Source organism: Bemisia tabaci, chromosome 1, assembly GCF_918797505.1.
Source record: "Bemisia tabaci chromosome 1, PGI_BMITA_v3".
NCBI classification, from domain to species: Eukaryota; Metazoa; Arthropoda; class Insecta; order Hemiptera; family Aleyrodidae; genus Bemisia; species Bemisia tabaci.
The window spans coordinates 12,725,965-12,750,452 of NC_092793.1; the positions used below are offsets into that span (position 1 = coordinate 12,725,965).

Here is a 24,488-nt window from a genome sequence, read left to right on the forward strand (position 1 = left end):
TCACAGTTTCTCTTGATTTTATTGATTGGTGCCGCATGGTGCCTTTTAGCATAAATATGTCCAATTTCGCTATACAAGGAGGGATGATAAAAAAGTTGAAGATTCCTTTAAGTACAGTATTTTACCGGTTGATTTCAATGAAGTACGTGTGAATATATCCTAAGATTGTTTATTCTATACTTTCCGGTACAACGTAACTGCGAAATTAATTGTTACTTATCAATTAGATTGATCTCACCCTCAAAAAATTGCGGCGGCCTTCAGCGAGAGAGAGCGTGCTGTCCAACAAGAAGTCCAAAAACATACCAGTGAAATATGAAATGAAGCAAAAACCACATGCTTTAAGTAAGCTGTTCATGCCTTTTGCAGAAAAGTAAGTCACAAGCAATAGAGGCAAAAAAAGACAGCGCAAATGACGCAAGCTGACCTCAAAGGAAATTTAAAAACCGCCCATCTTGTAAATACTCTTAGCACGATACGGAAATACGATGTAGTCCCATAACTTTCCCATGTGAGCAGGTCAGGTTCGTTCGGCAGTGTCCAATTAATCAGCATTCTCAATTAGACCGCATCACGCAATGAGAAACTACTTTATCTCACTTACCTATAAAAGCACGTGCTTGCATAAGGAAACGGATAGCACTTATCGATGGTGAAACTACCATACCACGTATCTCGATTTTTGTCGGTTTTGAGTTAGCTGCATAAATGAGTTGTAGGAGATGTCCTTTATCTGCCACCAAAATATTTTTGTCGAATAAAATCAGGAAGTTATCCAAAACCGTAGTTCAAATATCACATATCTCAGCGCTAATTCGCAATTCACATATCTCGCGTATCTCGCGCCGGCGGGAAGTTATTGCGTACACACGGCGCGCTCTACAGTACGAAGTACCGAGGCGGATAAAGAATGGTGGTCGTGTTTCGTACCCTCTTGACATCACACGGCATCGGGTACGTTTCGGGAACATCCTGAATGCATGGCAAAGCATGTCGGCGCAGAGTGGATCGAGTCAATAAGAGAGGTCGGATATTAAATTTTTGACCAAAACTGCAAATTTTGATGTTTATTTTCTCACATTTTAAATCTCAACGGGTGATTTTAGAAGAAAATTTTACGAGGAAACCAATGAAACCACTTATAGATCTTAAAATTTTGGTATAAACGGAGTTATAAGCGTTTAAAGTCCAAATTTTGTCTGACCTCTCCTACTATCTCGATCCACTGTGCCGCAGTGAAACTACCGGACCCCGTATCTCGGTTTGCAACGTCGCAGACGCCCTGTCATACTATATTTTTTAAATGAAAACCTCTCAACATCAATTCTTGAAATCTTCTGTGATTTTTCTTCTTTGAGTGACGAAGAATCTGTGAATACTTCAAGGAATGATATATTGGCTGGTTTTCATTTGCAAAAATAAAATGGGAGCATTGATTTTTAAACACCGCAAACAAGATACGTGGTCTGGTAGTTTCACCGTCGATACGCTTTTATTAGAAGGCGACTCATCCACCGGGAAAGGAAATTCACCTTCTTTATTAGAAGTGTTAAGGTATTCAAGAAAGTATGAAGTAGTAGTAGTAGTAGTATCCTACTTCTTGCGGTACGGGTCGTATCAGTCTTTCAATTTTATGCTATGCAACGATTCTGAGTCTGTCATGCCGTTTAATAGTATTGTAATTAATAAAGATACGATGATTGGTCCAGTTGTAGGATCAACAGAAGCTTTCAGTGCATGAATAGAAGTACACTGTTCAAAATGACTATTCGCTAAGCCTTAAATCGATCAAAATCTTCAAACAAGAGGCTCAATACCTCAATTCAAAATTCACATATCTCGATGTAATAGTGTCAATTCCTACTTCGCAAAACACATAACTCGGTTTTTCCTCCGTATTTCATCACGGTTGCGACTATTTTCAAAAATGCTCAAGGCGTGGTGAAAAGCATCTTATCATCTCTATCTCCAAGAATTATTACCTTTTAATTATCAAAAATAAGGAACGCAGACAGTTTTTTTGCTCTCCTGAAAAATCGAGTTTTCCGAGATACGTGGTATGGTAGTTTCACCATCGTTATGTTGTTTGTTTCATTATCCGAAAAAGTTAGTTATTTCACACGTTATGCGATCCAATAATCGTTCAGTCGAACCTTGCGATCATGCCAGGCTGCCAAGTCCATTAACAGTAGCGTGGCGTACTTTGCGATATATCGATGGATCTACCGCTTAAACCTATGGAACAGAATCGATAAACGGGCGGTTTGCACAGAGCTGGGTAATAATCGATTCCTCACCAGCTTATTCAAATCGGGAAATATCGATAATCGATCATTCACGAATCGTCAATGTTCATTAATTATCTCGGTTAATCGATATCCACACGCAATTTCATATCTCGTAGCACAACTTTTAGAAGGATTATTTTGATATTCTCTCGATGAAAGAACTCACCAAGTAGGTTGCGACCTCATTAAAGCGTATTTTTTTTTTTTAATTTTATGAAGTTATAGAGCAAAGCTAGGCGGAAAAGAGGTTGTTTTTGTACCAATGGAATGAGACTTTTTCATTGTTTAAGACACATTGGCACACTTTGCTCCCCTGTCCCCCCTAACGAAAAATCCCACTTCCGTGATTGAAATCCAGATTTTTTCAAATTGAAATTCAATTGAAAAATGAAAATTAGGCAATGGCTTCAAAATAATGATTTTTTTTACAATTTAAGTCCGAACACACGAATGAGTGATTTTGACATCAAAAATTTTCCTTTTATTTTAAATCATAAGAAGAAAACAACAGCCCTTTGCAGAGCTGCTTTGCCTCTCTTTCTTCTAGCTCTGAAGGAATATAAATTTCGAAAATTTCACACAAAATGATGCTTACTTATTTTTTCCTTTCTACGCACATAAGGCCGATTTCACAGGGCTTGCTGGCACTCTGCGGCGTCTAACCGCCTTAATTTTCAATCCTCTCAAAGTCCTTAAGTTAACGAGCACTCCACTGCATAATATCGCAAAAAATGCGTATGAAATAAAAACGACGTAAATTATCAACTATCATCGCATTTATTTCAGTGTCTAATTCGCACATCAACAATCCTGAATCCGAGATTTATGCAAGTTATCGGTTGATTATTCTCGCGCATGACAATATGATATTTCCACAGAACTCTGCTCGATTCGCCGCGGCCCAAAAATTGCGCAACAAGACCAGACTCTATCTTGGCATCTTTCACCGCGTAACGACCCTGGAGCAAAAGACGAATGAAAAAATTACAACATTTTCTGGTTTAAATTAAGTTGAGAATGCACTTTTAAATACATGATATAGAGCGAATGACGACAAATGAGAGGTAAAAGGTAATGGATGGTTTTCTTTTTTTAAAGCTTCTTTATCACGATTTAATCATAGTCTTACATTAGTTGAAGACTATCACGACAATTCTGAGATATAATAAATTTGACTAGTAGGTTTCTTGGCTACATACCTACTGGTATAGTGGAAGTGGAAAAATGGGAAAATAGTAACTTAACACACAACATTTTACAGATTTTCTGTCGTGCGATTTACTTTAACAACAAATAAACCAACCATAGAACTTTTTGTGATTCATTCGAATTTTCTTCTAAGATTACCATCGAAAAATTAAATATGGAATAAATTGTTAGGAGGACACAGCATGAACGTGTAAAGGGACTTACTACTGTGGGTCCTTATGTCACTTCAATTGGACCGAAATTTAAGAAAAGCACCAATTAGCATACATTTTTAATTGAAAATAAAAATAGGCCTGTACTTTTAATCCATCATAAGACTCCATGGTATGGATAAAGTCCAACAGCTGCCTTTATGTTCAAAATATTTTTTCTAGATTTTAAATATTTGACAGGATATTTACGATTAGTTGAATACAATTCTACACCTAACTCATTTTGTTTAAAAAGATTACGTGAGACATTCCGGTAAAATTCGATCTAATCAGCTTAATACCTGTTTTCACAAAATTTTCGTTTGGCGCCTCTAAAAATTTAAAGTCGAGCTGAAGAAAATGCTACAAAATGTTAGGAATCAGGATAGTGCTGAGTTTTTACCCCTTTTTGTTCCTTATGCATTTAGTATAAAATTATTTGTATTTTCATATTTTTTCCCCTGTAATAAAGATACGGTCTCTCACTTTCTTTAGAGGACAGGTCATTGGCGGAGTGTGAGCCTCCATGACGAGTGAGTAAAAGGGCATGACTTTCAAGCCACAAAAATTATCAAACTTCCACGTTGTATAGTATTCGCACGTGTCGGGGTTCGACTTATCCTTGCATTTTTCGATCCTGAACAGAATCTGAAACATACAAATTCGAATATTAAGTAACCACGAAAATTAATGACTGATACCTACATTTCCTTAATCTCCCTCTCGTGCATGCTTTGTCAAAATTTAAAGGTCTCCTAACTTTTAAATTTTTTCGTCACCCAGAACGGTTTTATTTTTTTCTCATTTCTTTTTGTTACTGTGATAGCCGTGGAATAAGCCGGAATTTGAAATCTATAGGGTAAAATCGTAAGTTTCATTTTATATGGATTCTCGAGACAAATTTCTCTTTTGCTTCAAACTTCGGAGTTGGCGACCGAACATTTTCAGCCTTTGAAGTCTCATAAATATTGTCTCAATATATAATAATATTGATCATAAAATATGTAGTCTCATAATATTTTACTAATTTAGAGGCTAGACAAACAGGGTCTCGGCCCTAGTCAAAAGTTAGGAGAAGAGGAAGAAGAAACAGTCTTATAATGTCATTAATTTAAAAAATAAATTTTCATTTTGTATGCCTAAACAAACCCAAGAACGTCATATTTGATTTATCATCTAGATTTTCAATTTTTTATCCGTAAACCTCTCATAACTACTGGTAGCAAAACCAGTTCTGCAATCATGAAATCACTCGTGTGTAATAGAGTTCTAACCGAAATGATATCCTTTGAATCCCTCTCAATAATTTCTTCGCCATTGATGATAATCAGCGAGCCATTCCGTGCGAATGAGAAGTTGGTCCTGACTGGGTACACCTTCTGCTCGCAGTTCTCGAAATAATCCACTGTAAGTGCTTTGCGCAGCTGAAAAATCAATTTAGCGCAAAAAAAATCAGAACTGTGCCTCTTCGAAAAAAATACTTAATCGTTATTTTATTGTTATCAAATACGTCATTGTAGAATGCATTTTGATGATGCGTGTATAACATGTAACGTGCAGGCCCACTCATATATCAATTTGAGAGCATCGCAATGTAATAACTACCTTGTTTTTGTTTTACTCATTGTTAGTGCAAAGTTATCATTTAGCAACTACGTAGACTGGTCTTCATCCTGGCGAACTCATTCACTGAAACTTAAGTGCGAAATGGGTTTTTAGACAAGGTACAAAACACTTCAATTTTGATGAAAGTTTTCCATTGAATTTGTTTTATTTTTTATATTTTACTTACAGTTAATCAATACAACCTGTGAGAAAAAAAACACTACCACCTTGTTACATCAATGTAACCTGTTTAATTTCAATGATCCTTAAAATTATATCACTTTTTATAATTTTAAATATTCCTCGCTAGTTCCAGAGACCGATCACTGCTATTCAACAATTACAGTGATTTTTCGTTCCGCGGAAGCGTGTCATCCTACAATGATACCACTATTCGACCACGTAAGAGCTCGTGTTGCATACACCGAATATTGTAGGCTAACTACAAATGCGTTAGAATTACCGCTCTACGTTCGGTAAAGGGATATATTTTGAATTTATAAATTGATGCTTTCGTTCATAAATTGATGTAGCTGAACTTTATTCTCTGTAAAGTTCCTCTTATCTGTTCGCCACATCGTTGTAAAGTCGCATTTAATTATGAGCAAAGTACTACATATTCCCCCAAAAAATGCTTGCCAGAGGCTCCAATCAAATAGAATCCAAATATATCCAGCGAAACACTGCATAATCAACCGCGATTAAGCACGGCATGCCGTACTTTTCCGCCACACCGCGGCATTCGACTAGCGCACAAAGGATCGAGTTAACAGGGGAGGTCGGACAAAATTTGGAAACTTTTTTTTTTTTTTGACTTACTTTCTTTCTTTTTCGCCCGATGAATTTTACGTAGTTCCCGATAAAGAAAACAAAGGATTAGTAAAATTTGGAAACTTTAAACGCTTATAACTCAGTTTATACACAACTTTGAGGTTCTAAAAGTGGTTCCATTGGTTTCCTCTTGAAATTTTCTTCTGAAAGCACCCCTTGAAATTTAAAATGTGACGAAATAAACATCAACATTTTGCAGTTTCAGTCAAAAATTTCATGTCCAACCTCTCTGATTGACTCGATCCACTGTGTAGCGCCGCGGATTCAAAAGCTAGTTCAAGTTAGGCCTTCGCCTGTTTCCTCTCTGCATTACCGCGCAATTATTAGTTGCAAAAGATTGAGGGAACAAACTCAATTTCTGAGTTGCGGGAAAGGATTGAAGTGGAATCGATAATTAACCGAGGTACAAAACCCCTGAGAATTACTGGTAGATCCGTAGGTTGCAGCAATTAATTTCAGAGACCCGAGTCAAAATTTAGTGCCGATTTGTTCAGGCTACTCGTTTATTCCAGCGCAACTATCGAATGAAAATACCCACTCAGCGAACGAAACTTTATAGTCGCATTCATACTTGGTCGTTTTTCAATCAGGTTCTTTTCTTCGGGAGATACCGTGTGGTATTCATAATGATGAAACGAGATAGAAGGAATCCTTTAACTCAGTATCAAAACTCGAAAAAATAGGAATAAGAAAATTAGGATAAGGAATTCATCGCAGCCCACATTTTAAGAGGAACAGCACGGAAAAAATTAAATTGCTGATTTAACAATTCAATTGCTAAAAAAAAGTGACTGTAATGTTTCAATAAATATTTTACTAAAGAAAAATGCTACTTTAACCACCTTTGTGATTAAATTAGCTCACAATAGTGGTCACAGTAGCATTTTTTTGTTGTAAAATCTACGTTGAAACATTGCAGTCGCACCTTTTTTAACAATTGAATTGTTAAATCAGCAGTTTAGTTTTTTCCGTGAGAGTAGAAAATAATTTAATTTTCACTAATATATTTACCAGAATTTATTGTACCAGTTTCGCTATTTCTCCTAGGAAATCATGTACATGTATTTAAGCTAATGATATGTGACTAATACAGATTTCCTGTCGCTCATTTTATTTTTTGAAAGACCAACAGTCATCGTTTTTCCCCCAAAGTTCGTGTGATTCACCAGGATTGTTCTTTGAAAATTTCGGTCTGCAACGTCAAAGTTAGTTTCCTCGATTAAAAAAAACAAAAAATCCAAGAAAGGACGACTCATTACCTATAGTGGGTTTAAAGAAACTCTACGTATCATGCTCAGATCCCAAATTGTCTTCGATTTCGACGGCCAGCAACGTTGTAATACATTTAAATAATGCATTTCTCAGGAAATTGACAATTTTGCGACAAAATTCATTTATGTGTTATTTCGTCGACACATTTAGCAACACTAGAATCAGTTCAAATTTTACTAGAAACAATCAAAGCTTCAGTTAGGGTCGCATGCGAAGGATACTAAACGAACTTCATTTGAACGCCTGGATGCAACTATGCGGGCTCCATGGATGCCCGTGTTGCATACGCACCGAGAAGAAGGCGTTTTAACTTCAGACACTAATCACCTCACCAGCGCTGGCTCTCAGTGGAGCGAAACAAGGTGTGGAATCATTGAAAGCTTAACTCGATGTTGATACGCACCGTAGAGGTTTCAGAATCGATTTTATTGATCTTCTCGTAAAAAATTCTTCCAGAAGCAGCCCTTACAATTTATAATGTGAAGGAATAAACATGAAAATTTGCAGTTTTAATCGAAAATTCCATGTCCAATCTCTCTGAGAATTAGGCTCGTTTCATTGTACTGCGAGCTTTACTGCGAGGGTGTGAAAATGATAGATTGGCTTCAACTCTGCATTTATACTTCGGAGACATCCCTTCGGCATGAATAGTTGCTCTACAAATCATGCGCAGCACACTGCAAATCGCGATATCAAAACTGAAGCACAAGTGATTCTCTCATACTACGCCTGTGTGCGACTATTCGTGCCGAGGAAATATCTTCGTAGTACAAACGAAGAATTGAAAGTGCTCTGCCATTTTCGTTCCTCGTTGTGATTATAAGCCCGCCGTTGCGTTGACGCCGCGCCGCGGATGAGAACGTGAGTCCCTCGGCAGTCAAAACGCCTTCTTTTCCGTGTGTATGCAATAAGGACGTCCTTGTAGCCCGAATAGTTGCGCCAAGGAATTGAAATCAAACTGGTGGTTCGTCGCATTTGATACCAACTAAGGGCACATTGCTTGTTCTTCTTACCTCCAGCGTTGCAAACGAAATATACTCACCGATTTTTATTGCGACATTGCCAATTTTCCGAGTTGCGCCTTGATTGTATAAAGAAATAACAAAGTTGCCGTCCTCAAATGCGGATTACCGCTACGACAACAAAAAATGCGCGGGAAAAATTCGAGCGCGCAGTCAACACACTTGCATATTTTTTCATTTTCCTCTTTCCCTTTTTTTTCTCGCTGAAGAGTTGGAAAACAGTCCATTCAGAGATTTGAATCAATCTTCGATTAGTTTAGTGAACTGAGTCCATAAGAAACAAATGAATAATGAAGTCTTCTAGGGCAGTCGGCCTAAAGTTCTGGCATAAAATCATAGATAAGGCGTTGACAAAAATCGAGTAAATGTACGTTTCTTTAAAGTTTTTCTTTACTTAGATTTTTGAATGTGGAAAAAACCCTAACAAATACCTATACCTACCAGCCCGCTAAAATTATGTATAGCCAAGCCTGAGGAATCCTTCTCTTGAAAATAGGATCGGTCGGAAAGAGAATAGGTACCACTTATTGTATGTAGCTATACGTGTGGATTTCATTTTTCATGAGGCCCAAAAATATCGGGAGACGACCCGATAGGTTTTTATGACTTCGACGAGAGCGGAGGCGGGCGTGCTTTGCGAGAAATCGATTGATCTGTCATTTAAACCTACGGAAAAGGATCGATAAACAGAATGTTTGCAACGAACTGCTCAACAATCGATTCTTCACCACAGCTTCAAAAGGGGAAATATCGATAAGTAGTCGAATATCCACGCCTTGCCACAGGAGTGAATGACTGCACAAAGCAACAAAGAGGACCAGACTGAAGCGCCTATACGTTGACAAAACCTTTCTTATTTCTCTTTAAAAATTCGAAGAATTTCAAAGGCTCAGATCTGATCGACTTTTGCAAATCCCAAGACATACCTACCACGCCACTCGAAAAAAAAACCGCAAGAATCGACCTAAAAGATACCCTGGTAAAAATTGGCGATAGGAGCTGCGTTTCAAAATATCATAGGAGTTCTTATAGCCGACTGAATAGGGCGATAGAAAATCGTATAGCTGGTTGTAGAAAGTGGAAAAAATCATACGGCTGGGCTACACGAAGCGATAAAAAATTATACAGCCGGGCTATAGTTCCTATCGCCGGGCTTTACACTTTATCGCCTGGCTGTTGCTTTTTCGCCATCGGCTATAAAAGGCTATAAGAAATTGCGTAGACATTCTTGTGCTTTGTAAATCCTTAAGTTTCTACGGAATCACCTTAATATTTACAAAACGCACATTATATTTTCCTTTATTACATATCGACGGTGAAACTACCAGACCACGTATCTCGGTTTGCGACGTCGCAGACTTCCTGTCATGCTTCATTTTTTAAATTGAAAACTACTCAGCGTCAATGATTGAAAACTCCTGTGTTTTTTCCTCTTTGTGCGAGGAAAACTCTGTGAAAATTTCAAGAAATTATCTTGATTTGGTCTCCTTCAAAAAAGTAAAATGGCAGTGGAGATTTTTAAACACCGCAAACGAGATACGTGGTTTGGTAGTTTCACCGTCGATATTTTTTTTCATCAATTGAAATGAGAATAATCCATACAGAGTGTGCAAACATTTCAAAGTCATGAGTTGAAAAACGCTGACTGCGAGATTAAATATTAGAGCCTAACACAGAGCGGAGCGGCGGCGCACCGGCGCCTACAAACCTAACAGGGATACTTCACGCATCGCGCGATGCGTGAAGTATCCCTGTTAGGTTTGCAGGCGCCAATGCGCGTTCAGCGCTGGCTGCCCGCCCGCCGAGCCGCGCCGCAGCGTACCGCGGAGCTTGAAGCAACTATTTCACACCAGAGGTATTGCACAATATCATACGAAATTGAAGGCGCTCCAACATATTAGGAATGTCAGGCATCCTTCAAAAGTACGGAGCTTTCCTCGCAAAATAAATCAAGATACTACGGCCCAAAAAGAGAGCGGTAGTCCAAAAACTCACTAAGTCCTGGCATCCGTAATTAGCAACGTTTAGCATACACTTTATCGTCAGGCTGTTGCTGAATCGCCATCGGCTATAAAGGGCTATAAGAAATTGTGTTGCCGGATAAAGAAGCTATTGGAAATCTTACAGCCGGCTGTAGGTCTATGGTATTTTGGAACACAGATTCTAATGCCAATTTTTACTAGGGTATCCAAACCTCATCGGTACAAGAAGTCGCTTCTATTTTTAAATATATGCGAGTATAGTTTATGAATATACGGTATTTAGATTCATTGGCTGGAGAATTACCACCACAACGAAACAAAGAGGGCGCCAGAAAGGTTCAATACCCATGGCATCATCCAAAAGCCCAGACAACCTTCATATTTATTACTTATCCACGTAGTGATCATTGGTTTACTTACCTGCGTGGGCCCACGCCCTGCGGCAAGGAAAAGACTGCAGTTGAGTAAAATACCGAAGACGAATGCCTGAACGCGGCAAAAAACACCAGAACCTTTTTCTTCACGCAGAATTTTCATTGTTATAAGGGAAATCTGTCAAAAATGAGTGCTTAAGTGGAGTTCCTAATGAGGAACTCCAAATGAGTACCTGGCGTGGATTAGTGCTGCAGCGCAATTCTTAATTACCGTAGGCTAATGACGTTCCGATCCGAGATAGGTAGCTCGCTGTGTTTATTTTTATTCATTTACTTACTCATCTTTTATAATTGAACTTCATTTTGCAATCAAGAACATTCATTTTTGTTTTGCCCATAAAGGGACTCGTCTGATTTGCATGGTAAACTGGTGGCATACTTAGATGTTGTTTCTAAAATAAGCGAGAACTTCGGTGGTTCTGTAGGTACTGTAAAATACAGTCTATTGACTTCATAGGCCTCTCCCTAACCCAAGTTTAGCGCAGGTTGGAATGACTTTCCATTCCATCGTGATCGTGAATAATAATTGCTATTGCTAATGCTTTTGAGTGATACGTATGTTGCCTAACTACGAATTGAAGGGGCTCCTTTTAGTGCAATTAAATTAAAATTAATTGCAATTATTCTTTGCAATGCAAAAGTGGCAATCTCTTTCCTGGTCATCCAATTCTTATACTTCGACATTTCCTAGGTAGCATTTTTCAACGGAAATATCGCGATATTCTTAAATTAAGTTGCGATTTTTTGGCGATAAAATCGCTAGGCTCATCGACCTGTGAGCAATTATCTTAAAGCGAAATTTCATCTCAATTTGTCACAATTTTTTGTTCGATAATATTGCGATAAATCGCCGTCAATGGATTAAGTAGCGATTTTATTGCAAATGTATGCGATAAAATCGCAAGTTTTCATCCGATAAGATTGCAACAAATCGACGTCGATCAAATCGTAACTTATCGCAGTCACTCGCTACAGTGCTACTTGGGTTATATTATATAACCCAAGTTTAGGGTTTGGTCTATATAACTTTTGGTCTACTAACTATACCCCCCCCCCATTTGGTCTATATAACTTATATAGACCAAATGATGTGGAAATAGTGCGTGTTTTGTTTTAAAAAAAAGTGACTCTGTTTCAATATGATCGGTGCAAAATGCTACCAGGGCAGTGGCTGGTTACTTGAAATTTACCGTTTTTTTAAAATTTTGTTTCAGTTGGTGATGAAGACGAGGAGTTCGAGCCGCCGCCGTCCAACTGTGATCGCCGTCGCAGCAGAGCTGTCCTCTACCAATTGTCGGACCGCTTTCAGCACGACAAACCGAAAGCTAAAAGGGTGAGTATCTTAAGCTCTTCCAAATCAGCAGAACTCAGCAGTAAGTGTTATGGTGGTTTTTGCTAGTGAGTCAGTTGTTTGATAGTGAGCTATCGCTGCTTTGAAGCTGCTTTAAATAATAATGATGAGAGAATTATTGCATCTTTACCATGGAAAATCAAAGTTATTTCTGTTCCTACAAAAATAAATATAAAATGAATAGGTACCTAAAATTGTCCTCAAAAACTGCACGTAGATCCTTAAGTACATAAATGAGATTCCATTTCATCACGAGGGAATGAGATGGAACGAGACGCCTTCTTTTAGAGTCTGTAGTTTTGTCTAGAATGGAAGAATGCAACTATTCGTACTCAGAGGTTGTCTGTGTTGCGTTTACAAAAAATGAAGGCGCCTTTTTTGCGTTTAAAGTATTGCGCGTGGTGCAAAGACATGCGTGGTATGAAGGTGATAATGAGCCGCACCACTTCAACTTGCTCGCGAGAACGGCAGGGTTTGCGTAATTGCCACCCCTGCTAGGCCGTAAAATTGCAATTTTTTTTACAATACTATTGCAAATGTCTTGCAAAGGAGGCTACTCGGAGTGTTATTAAGGAGCATGATCATCATGAATATTCAGAGATAAGAACGCTTGGAGGCAAACGATAAAGCTTGACTCATTTATCGGTGGCCAAAATGCAAAACCACGTACCTACATTAGGATGTTTCAAAATGTCCGCTCCTATCTTATTTTCTCGAAAGGAAATTAACCAACTTCAAAGCTTAAAATTTACACAAAATACTCTGCTAACAGAAAAGAAAAATCTATGGAGTTATCAAAAAATTATGTTGAACAGTTTTCTGAAAAAAAGAACCAAGCACTTATAGCAGGAAGTCTGCAATGTCGCAAACGGAGATATGTGGTTTTGCTTTATAGTCATCGTTATGCTGCATTACTGTTATCTTTAATGAGATTTATTTTCTTTCCCCTTTTACAGACACTCTTAAATGCACCACTGCCTGAGTATAAAACAGCCGCTGTGAAGAAGTCCTGTTTTGTACTGTCACATTATGGTGTTTTCAAAAGCTGCTGGGACTGGCTCATTCTCATTGCTACTTTCTACGTAGCTATCGTTGTTCCTTACAATGCAAGTTTTGTTAACTCAGACCGTCCGTCGATGGTCAGTGATGTAGTGGTTGAATCACTATTTATTTTAGGTGAGTACTTCTTAGTCGCAAGCTCCTAGTCATTAATTTCTTCGATGGGTTCACCAAAGTCTTAAGAAAATTTTAAGGGCATTTTTTAGGCTTTTACCTAAGCATCATAACAAACAAAGGGCTTCTTTAGAGAAACATTTAGTGCTTTTCAAGTGGCTGTTAAAAGCTATTATTTGAATTAAACTTTATCATTCACAAAGATGGCTGTCCAAGCAGGCTTAACTCTTGTCAGCTATTAGCATGCACATTCCAAGTTGCTTGTTTCATAACTCTCAGAATAAACAATACCGCCAACATTTGTGACACAAAAATTCCGAACTGATTTTGAACTTTTTGAACCAGTTATCATCCTGTTAGTCAACATTTTTAGTACACGAGTATACCTACTTCCTTTTAATGAGCTTTCTGTCCTTAAAATATCCTTCCATAAAAACAACTAACCCCATTTTTCTGACCATGTTTTAACAATAACATGTTTATCGCCCTAGTGATAATGACTTGGTTTTTTTTTTTTTTTTTTTTTTTTTTTTTTTTTTTTTTTTTTTTTTTTGCACAATGGGACTCTTGAAATAAGTACCTGAAGAGGAAATTGTGTAACTTAATTTTATGATTGATTCAGGTGGGATTCATTCATGTGGCAGAGTTTGGAATCGAATGACAGTGGGCAAAAATATGAACTTCTGTTGAACATACGTAAATGTTTATTGATATTTGATCAGTTGTGCATTTTTATTACAATAATCAAGTAAAAAAATAATTCAGAAAAAAGAGTTAGACAAAATTCCATAAAAAGCAACGATACAGAATAACTGGTGAAAACTTTAATTCATCATAGCATTGGGTCATTGGTTTTCAACCCAATGAGATTAGGTTATTCACCAAAGAAGAATCATTCTGAAATTTCACCTTCCTTTTGGCATCTTCTAGCATAATCTTAAGAGAAACAGAAAGTAATATTATCTTTGGATACCTTCAAGTTTGACATTCAGTTTCTTAACTGAAGGAACATTCAAACATTTTTTGGATGAATAAGCTCATTATAACTTGAATAAGCTCATAAGTGACCATGTCAATTCCTTAAACTGTAACTGACGGATTGTATTGTATCATTTTATTACATGTCAGAACTGTTGTTCTGGCACCTCTACTTATTTTAGTTATATTCTACAGATTTTTATTTTTTAGCCAGTTAACATTTCTACCAAACAGTGATCTTTCAATTTTTATGACGTTCTTTTAATATATCTTCACAGAAAATCCAGTAAGACCCCGTTTCAGATCAATTTGAATTTCATGTAGTCACAGTGTAGCAAACAGCATATTTGCTACTTTGACATGAGATGTGTAGACTTGACTGAAGCAAGGTTTTTACTGTTTTCCTGACAGTTTTGTACTTTTTCCTGATTATTTTAATTACTATAGCTGGCAGATTACCTGGCAATTTCTTCAAGATTTTGTATTCTTATCACACTAAAAAAACAACAGGTCAATGATTTTTCTGTGGAATATGTACAGTATTTACAACTTATCATGATAATCTGCATCTTTACTCTTGAGATAATGATATCATTTATTTTCGGCTTTTGATAAGCGCACGCATATCTTCAAGCTTGTGAACTTTTTCGGGATCTCCGATTTTTTCAGCTGTATTGATGGGAAAAGAACCATCGCAAAAACGTTTAACCGCTTGCCACACCTAGCTGGATCTTGATAGAATAATTGGAGAAATTTCTTCTGGCTTTTACCTGATGAATGTATATTTTCAAGATCATGAATTTCTTCTGGATTCCCAATTTTTTCAATTTCTTCGAGAGGAAAAGAATAGACGTAAAAATGTTTTGACGCTTGCCATATCTTCCTGAATCTTAATGGAGTCATTGAGGGGATATGATGATCTAAGATCTATAAAACAATCATAGGTCTTCTTGTTTCACAACAACAGTCTCTATGATTTCATCGGTTTCCATTTTGACCACAACATCTTCTGAGCTTCCTTGAGCTGATGTTGTAGATGAAGAAGGGTCCTTTAGTGTCTGTAGCTCATCAGCTCCTGAAATTTTAACAAAAAAAATTAGAGAAAAAACTTACTTTCTAAAACTAAAACTGATAAACTGATACTAAAACTGATAAAACTGATACTAAAACTGATTTCCCCATAACCTTTACGTTAAAATGATCAAGATTACACATTTTAAACAAACAATTATTGTTAAGAAAACACACAGCTACACAACAGCTATCACACAGAATCACTACAGCTATCTGCATTGAAATTTTGTCTAGAATGCAATGGATGCATCATAACTTTCCAAAGTTAACTCACAAGTTAGAAAATAATGATCTTTGTCAGTCTTAATTCACTCTTTTTGCTAACAGAAAAATCGGAGTTTTCAGAAATCAAAGTAAGCAAAGTCATTTCAGAATATTTTACTTTTTTTGACAACAATAAGGATAATTTGTACCAAAAGGGGAAGGAAATGTAAGGGAAAACAAGTTTTAATCATTTGCCTTACAAAATTATTGATTTTGATGCCAAATTTGGCCTATGTTGACATCTTTTTTTTCGAGCAGGAAGTTTGAATTAACTATTTATAATGTTAACAACAACTGTTTATTGATCACTAATGATATTTTAGAAGATCCCAATATATTTCACATGTTCTTCTTAAGCGAACACCCCCCTTCCCCCTCCCTGTACTTCAATTCTCAGAATCAAGTAGAAAACGTACCAATGAGGAAGAAAAAAAAATTGGAAAGCAAGAGAGAAGCAGCAAGGTTGCGCTGAAAGGAGAGTTCATTGGAATAAAGATAGCAGACTTACCAAAGGCAAAATAAGAGTTCAAGATGGTACAGGGCACAAACAAAGATGTAAGATCAAAAAAGGATGAGGGATTCACAACACACAAAGGTAAAGTAAACATGCTTGTGGAGAAAGGAAGAAAAAAATATTTTAAAAAAAAATGAAGAAGTTGAGAGGAGGCTACAAAATTTTGCTGGCCTTTGATGCTGAGATGTGACACTAAAAAAAAAAAAGAAGGAATGAGGAAAGGATCAGGAAAAACCAAGACATGATTGGATACGGTTCATAAATAACTTAAAGTCGTTTATAATTGGGGCATTTAACATTGAAACAATGATATGAATGATTCTATTTCATCCTCTAAGATTACATTCGACAATTATCAAAAACAAAATTTTATAGGAATAATTGATCACTTAATTTATGGACTTTCAGATGTATGGTTGAAGGTTAGTTGATGAAAATGACGATTAACAGGACCTGTTTTTTCAATCACACACTTTTCAAATTTTAAAAAGGTCTACAGAAGTAAAATAAAACTAGGTACTTAATATAATCTCTTCTTCATGTTACTATCTTCATCAACTATCTTTGAGTGATTCTGGAGCTAAAATATAGGTAAATATAATGCTTTTGAACCCTATATGAGAGGAAAATGCTTAGAAATCATGTATTTCATGGTTATTTTGCCGGAAAGGAAAATAGGAGGAAGTGTTCTGATGTAACAGTTGCTTTAGAGATAGGCGATTTGGAGAGGAAGAGTGGGACATGAAGCTCTCTGCATAGGACTTGAATGAATTAGGGAAAACATTCTCAAAGGGCGGCAGTTTGTCGAGACGAGGCCCATGCCGCCGGAACTTGTTATGAAACAATGGCTGGTCAGGATCAAAGTTGGTTGGAGTTAGTTTAATGACAGATCTTGAAGGATTACCTGAGGCAACTTTAACAATAGGTTTAGGTGCGATTTTGATGGTAGGTCCTTGAGGAGGCTTCTTCATGATTGGCGTTTGAGGAGGTCTTGCTCCACTTTTGCCCAATGAAGAGGAACTTTGGAATGTAGACAGAGGTTTGATTGGCTGAAAAATGACGACATTGATAAGTACTCGAAATTAAAATTATCATCTGTAATTGATGGTTAGACAATGACATAGAACCACAGGTGCAAAAGATGCCCACTCTCACTATCATGGGATTGTTGCAAATGTGAGGCAAATATTGGATCGGGAGGCAATTTTCAAAATGGAAAACCTTCTGTTTCGTTTTCTAGTTTTGTTCCTCCATAGGTATTTTAGAGAAGTGAGTCAAATCTCACAACTTATCATAAAATCGGGCATTCTGCCTTAAAATTGGACATCTATCCGTGAAGCATACAGAAAATATGACCATGAGGCAAAAGCGTCAGATCACAGCAAATGGTTGTTTCAAAACGTACTACAGCCCTGTAAAAAACCATGATTTTATCTTCATTGTAGAAAATAATCCAGTTGTTAACTTACAAACAAAGAACCTTACTTCTGGTTGAAATCAGGATTCCACTTTGCAATCATATTGTAAAAGTAAAGAATAAAAAGTTAAAAGGAATAAAATAGGAACAAATTAATTTAAAAAAAAAAAAAGTACCAGATAGTCCTCTAACTGGAATGTTCATATTATGTATTCATCATTGTGAACAATTTAAACCAGAATAGATTTACTTAGAGTATGTTCACATACAGTTGTCATTTATTTTTTAATTGAAGGATAAGTCTGTTCAATGGCATGTGGTGAAAACTTGTTCCTCACTCGCACATTACCCAGCTGCCCTTAAAGGTGAGGCATCCTGCAGCTTCCCTCACCTGTTTTAGTCTCAATCATGGGTCCAAAGGGCATCCAAGTAATGTAAGAAAGAGAAACAAGATTTTAGCAAACGCTAAAATCTTAAAAGAGATACAGCTTGCTGAATAAATTTTGCAAGAGTACATGAAATGATGTTAAACTGAACGGAAATAACTAAAATGCACTCTAAAATAGTGTGTTAGTTTGCACTGCCCGTATTACGCATTTTCAAATTCTCTGCCTCTACAGGAACTTTTTTCTCAGATTTTAGCAATCAACTTTGCTTAGCGAGAGATATTAGGAAACTGGACTCAAATAAACAAACAATATTGCTGACTGTCATCTATCTTTTTCACATGCAAAGTCAATCATTTTAGAGCATTTGTTTTCTCCCTACTTTAAAAAAATTTAGGAACAAATGCTTTAAATTGACTGAAATTGTATGAGACAACGACTCATGACAGCTAGAGTTGTTTGTTTATTAAGGGAAAGATTACACTGTGCAACAAAAAAAAATGACAAAAATGTCTCCCGTACGAGATAAAGTGATCCATATGTATTTTGAGGCGCTGAATCCGAATATGACCTCCGTTTTTTCCCATCACCCTCCAGTTTTTCGGAAAAGCGACTTTTCCCCGGAAAAATGGTCATGTTTGGGCATTTTTGGTGTTTTTGCGACTATTACCCCCTGCAGAATGTAGGTAAAATTTTTCTCCGGTACGAAAAACGGCTAATCCGATGTATTTTGAGCCGCTGAGTCCGAAAATGACCTCCGTTTTTTCCCATCACCCTCCAGTTTTTCGGAAAAGCGACTTTTCCCCCGGAAAATGAGCAAATTTGAAGTATATTTGTCATGCATGCAATTTATTTGTATAAATTTTTTGGACTGGTGGTACAGTCATTCTTATGTATTTTAAGCCGCTGAATCCGAATATGACCTCGGTTTTTTTCCATCACCCCCCAATTTTCCGGCAAAGTCGATTTTTCCGAGCCTAAATTTGTGAATAAGCTTTCCCGGACTCAAAGAGGATCAAAAAAATATTTTAAACGTGTCCGCGACGTGCGATACATCGATTCTTATGTATTTTGACTCGCTGAACCCGAATATGATCTTGGATTTTTCCGATCACTTACGATTTTTCCGGAAAATCGATTTTCTTTGGAAAACTACCTTTTTCGGTGTTTTTTGGACGATTTTCCTGTTGTGAGGAGTCTAAGAAATTTTCTGAGATCCTCTCTAGGTCTCTTCTGCTATATTAAGAGCAGCTGAATCCAAATTCGACCTCTATTCATCTCTGACAACCCCCCGTTTTCTAGAAAGTCCGATTTTTCAGGGAAAAAAGCTTTTCCGAACCGTCCCCACCTCCAGGGAAATTTGAAAATTTTTGCGCACGTGTGATACATCGATTCTTATGTAATTTGAGCTAGAAAACCCGAATATGACCTCAGAAATTCGTTATCACCCACCATTTTTACGTAAAACTCGATTTTCTGGGAAAATTTCGGAAATATACCAAAAAACACGTTCTCCAAGAAAAATCTACTTTTCCGACAAAATGGAGGGTGATGGGAAAAATTTGAGGTCATATTCTGATTTACCTAGCATCTGAAACTACATAGGAATCTCCCCTTCACGGATCCAGGTTAATTATTTAAATAAAGAATTGCATGCCAGACTAAAATAAGTCAATTTCACTCAGTCTCCCGGCAAAAAGTGTCTTTTTTACAAAACTGAGGGCTAATAGAAAAAAATAGAGGTCATTTCCGTACTCAGGGACTCACAATACCTGATGTACAATCTAATTTGTAGCTAAGAACAATCTTACGCACATTCCACAAGGAGCAACAGTCGCAGAAACACCGTAAATGGTCAAAAATACCCATTTTTCCCAAAAGATCGAGTTTTTCGTAAAAATGGTGGGTGATAACGAATTTCTGAGGTCATATTCGGGTTTTCCAGCTCAAATTACATAAGAATCTATGTATCACACGTGCGGAAAAATTTTCAAATTTCCCTGGAGGTGGGGACGGTTCGGAAAAGCTTTTTTCCCTGAAAAATCGGACTTTCTAGAAAACGGGGGGTTGTCAGAGATGAATAGAGGTCGAATTTGGATTCAGCTGCTCTTAATATAGCAGAAGAGACCTAGAGAGGATCTCAGAAAATTTCTTAGACTCCTCACAACAGGAAAATCGTCCAAAAAACACCGAAAAAGGTAGTTTTCCAAAGAAAATCGATTTTCCGGAAAAATCGTAAGTGATCGGAAAAATCCAAGATCATATTCGGGTTCAGCGAGTCAAAATACATAAGAATCGATGTATCGCACGTCGCGGACACGTTTAAAATATTTTTTTGATCCTCTTTGAGTCCGGGAAAGCTTATTCACAAATTTAGGCTCGGAAAAATCGACTTTGCCGGAAAATTGGGGGGTGATGGAAAAAAACCGAGGTCATATTCGGATTCAGCGGCTTAAAATACATAAGCATGACTGTACCACCAGTCCAGAAAAATTTATACAAATAAATTGCATGCATGACAAATATACTTCAAATTTGCTCATTTTCCGGGGGAAAAGTCACTTTTCCGAAAAACTGAAGGGTGATGGGAAAAAACGGAGGTCATTTTCGGACTCAGCGGCTCAAAATACATCGGATTAGCCGTTTTTCGTACCGGAGAAAAATTTTACCTACATTCTGCAGGGGGTAATAGTCGCAAAAACACCAAAAATGCCCAAAAATGACCATTTTTCCGGGTAAAATCAACTTTTCCGGAAAACTGGAGGGCGATGGGAAAAAACGGAGGTCATATTCGGATTCAGCGCCTCAAAATACATAAGGATCACTTTATCTCGTACGGGAGACATTTTTGTCATTTTTTTTTGTTGCACAGTGTTATCTCACGCCTCTTTTTGGGCTAGCCTGATAGTGAGCGACTATGAACAGAGTGGATGCGATTGTGTAAAATTTCAAAATGTGTGGTAAGGATGATACCAGTTGTGCATTATGAAGTGTATTTCAAACATTTCTACATACATGTGCTCAATGTGGTTATGCAATGTTCCTATGCGCGACAAACCTGATGGACTATTTCGGTTACATTTTTTCTCCCCTTATTTGACTCAAATTTTAATATTTTAGGCAACAAGGCTTCTAATTGATAAATGGAGGCAGCTTTCAATTTGACTCCTTAAAAATCAATATCATACACCACTAGCTGAACTGGGAGTACTATACCTTTTTAGCTGACATGGATTTCAATTTGTAATTGCACTGGGCAAGGCAATAGCGATCAGGAGGTAATCTGACACCACAGTGAGGCTTGATGACAGGCAAGGGACTGCTATTTTTAACCCGTGCTATTTCCAATAAGATCTGCAATTAAAAATACAAACATAGCTATAGGTACAAACTTTTCAAAAAGAAAATAAATATTAAAACCACAGCACCCTTGAAGAAATTTCCTTTGTCTCCCATCCCTCAAAATTTTCAACAGCACAGAAGGGCAATGAAGAATTGTAAGTCAAAAATTGCCATAAAATACTACTTAAACAGCAACACCAATATTGACATCTCTGCGTCCTCTAGGAAGGGAATCAAAATGTAGATGATGAAAATGAGCCTTTGCTAAGAATCCTCCACTCCAAAACTGGTAGTAAGCTTTGAATTTGAGATCAGTCTTTCAAACAGTCTGGATCAGTCAACGTACTAGATGCGAAATTCTTATTGTTATGTAGGACTGATGAGTTATTTAACTTGAGGGCAATTAATTTAGGAGGAGAAAAAAATTAGGGTACGTAATTGGCAGCAACTGAAGTATAATTGGAATGTTTGGCGTTTTGATTTTTGAAACTATGTAGGTATGGTGAGATAAGAAAAAGTCCTACCCATACCTTGTGATAAGTCAATTTTTGATGCCTTGTCATGCCGGCGTATGTTTCAATGATTAACCTGCAGGTACTTGAGAGCAGAACTTCATATACCTAGGATACCTTGTAGGTACATGACTCATTCTGAGTTGAGATGCAGAAAAAATACAGTTGTTCATTAAGGAGCAATTTGATTTTTAATTAACCCTAAGACTTACATCTCTTGGCGGTGGGTTGGTAAACATGCGATCCATCTTTAGCTGAATTGCAAGCTTAATATCTTCCACATCCAAGGCTTTTTTCCTTGCATGATTTGCATACAGTCTCGCATCATCCAGGATTCCAGTTACATATCCTAGAAAAAAAGGATGAGAAAAAAATCACTAAAAAAGAGTAATTTGGAGCCTTTCTTAAAATATTTTTCCTTCCTTGTGACACTTTGGTAACGCATGTCCCAAACCTTTAACAAGTAGAACAAAATGGCATAACGCTCTGATGCTCACCTCAACCTCCCTCTCTCCCTAAAGCATCATGTACCTAATGAACCGCCCCTAATATTGTGAACTGCACAATTTCAATGACAAAATATAATATTGCAAATGCCTCAGTATCATGGGCTTATGTATTTGCTAGGCGTGAAGGAAAAAGAGGACTTTAAATGGATTTTGTGTCAGATAGTTGGCAGTTGTTTGTTTTCCGTCAGTACGCAACTACACTGTTGCAGTCCGATAACAATTAAAAATTGACTGCGAGTGATAACAATTCTTAGAACAGTTAAGTGAAATTTTTTACTCCATTTGACAGTCAAATGTAAAAAACTGTCAACTTATCTAATGTGAGTTTCAGGAAGGATTTCATGAATGGCCAACATTCGACAGCTAGTCCCCATTGTATTAATTAAAGTCCTACACCAAAAGCTGAACTTAAACTAACTAAAGGGTGGACCCGAATATGTAAATGGAGTAAAATTTGCGATAAAAAGATGAATGACTTGTCTCGCAATAATATCAATGTGAATTTTTGCTGGATTTATGGAGCAATGGTTATGAAGCTACATCTTGAAAACAGCTCTTGTCAATATCAAATTTATAATTTGCAAGTATTGCGTTGGGTAACTCCTAGCAAGTGGATGCTGTGGATTTAGAAGATTTCTAGTGAGCGATGCAAAGAGAGTAAAAGTTTTCGTGTGACCATTTTCGTCAAACGAATCAAATATTTTCGCGAGAACGATTTCTCCCTCGAGCCTCGATCACATTCTATGCTTGGGCTGCAATCTGCTTTTACAAGATACAGAACTTAATTTGGTGTTCAAATGAGGGACGTGAGTTGCAGTCAAGTATACATGCCAGCGTTGTTGGGTAACAAGTTAAAGTACTGCAGCGGGGCGATTATTGACATGACATCAACTCTATGTCGCGCCATTGACTGAGAGCCACTCAGTCGATGGCACGACACGACAAAGCGGCGACATAGAGTCGATATCATTTCAATAATCGCCCTGCGGGGCACCTGACGATGGTCACACTATCCGCTAAGCAAGTTCAGGTGTTCGCCGTTGCAAATTTCACAGCTTTGCAGCTGACGAGGAGGGAGGAAGTTCCATGTCTTGCTATAAAGAGATAGAGGACGTTCTCAGCACTTGATTTTCGAGAAACAAAATGGGAAAAATTCATTTAAGAAAAATTGTATTGAAAATGATAGTGTTTATTTACATCTGCGGTAAAGGTAAACATAACCTCAAACACAGAGTGAAGTCGTGTTTCCCGAAATAACAGAGGTAATATGAACATTTTGATGGGTACTTACGGTAGGTAAACTCTAAAAGTTGATTTATTACACGCGGCTCATGGTCGTTGATCCCTAGTTCTTTCATAATTGACAAAATAACTTGCGCATCCTTAGGAAGCGACTTCGACGTCGCCATGTTGAAATCACACGATTCGGACATGGTGAACGGTGAGAGCGGGACGGAGGCGGATTTCGAATTTGCGCTTCGTCACGCGATGCGCGGTGGCGCTAGACTGGAGCGGTAGGGTTTCCTCGCTTTCCACGCAGTTTCCTACGCGCTTGAGCGTGCCTCGCGTGGAAATGCGCAGGACAGGATTGATCTATTTCTGGCCGATGCGATGGTCCGGCGCACGGTGGATCGAGTCAATACGAGAGGTCGCACAAAATTTGAAAACTTCAATAGCTCTGACTCCGTTAATACAAAACTTTGAGGTTCTAAAAATGGTTCCATTGGTTTCCTCGTAAAATTTTCTTCCTGAACCACCCCTTATAATTTCAAATGTGGCGAAATGAACATCAAAATTTGATTGTGCGGCGTGCACAATAGTGCCAGAACGTGACTGCAAAAACATAGGCCCAAAAAAAAAAAAAAAAAAAAAATAGCCGAAAAGGGTTTCCTAATACGAAGATAATAATAATTGTTTAAGCATTTTTGAAAAATATTTCAAGAGGTCATTGCTACCGATAGCATTGACAGGCCGATAAGCATTTGGAGGAAATCCTAGCTTTAGGTTTTCCGATGTTTTCTAGATGTAACCGGTCGTGAGGAAAAGAATATCAGCCTGCGGAGGCAGATATTCAGCTGAGCTGTTATCGTCCGAGTGGAGTCTAGAACTCTTCTGGGGATTTCAGTTCAATTAT

The 24,488-nt window shown here is 37.5% G+C and overlaps 3 protein-coding genes across 5 annotated transcripts in view; 1 reads left to right on the forward strand and 2 right to left on the reverse strand.

Annotated features, from left to right (window-relative positions):
- Elk (Eag-like K[+] channel) overlaps positions 1-24,488 on the forward strand; it is a 390,053-nt gene that overhangs the window by 350,870 nt on the left and 14,695 nt on the right. For all 3 annotated transcript variants that reach the window (XM_072296331.1, XM_019053967.2, XM_019053973.2), the window contains exons 7-8: positions 12,049-12,167; positions 13,142-13,361. In XM_072296331.1, the coding sequence (XP_072152432.1) occupies positions 12,049-12,167; positions 13,142-13,361 (339 nt within the window). The remainder of the gene's footprint in view (positions 1-12,048; positions 12,168-13,141; positions 13,362-24,488) is intronic.
- On the reverse strand, positions 3,047-11,040 carry LOC109038836 (uncharacterized). Its single transcript, XM_019054055.2, has 4 exons — positions 10,821-11,040; positions 4,963-5,112; positions 4,175-4,336; positions 3,047-3,247 (listed from the first exon to the last, which is right to left on the reverse strand). Exons 1-4 carry the CDS (start codon positions 10,935-10,937, stop codon positions 3,071-3,073), a joined length of 606 nt encoding a protein of 201 aa, XP_018909600.2. The 5' UTR covers positions 10,938-11,040; the 3' UTR covers positions 3,047-3,070.
- Taf9 (TBP-associated factor 9) lies at positions 14,040-23,868 on the reverse strand. The gene is made up of 5 exons (XM_019054016.2): positions 23,646-23,868; positions 22,058-22,194; positions 21,208-21,345; positions 17,093-17,237; positions 14,040-15,411 (listed from the first exon to the last, which is right to left on the reverse strand). Exons 1-5 carry the CDS (start codon positions 23,785-23,787, stop codon positions 15,275-15,277), a joined length of 699 nt encoding a protein of 232 aa, XP_018909561.2. The 5' UTR covers positions 23,788-23,868; the 3' UTR covers positions 14,040-15,274.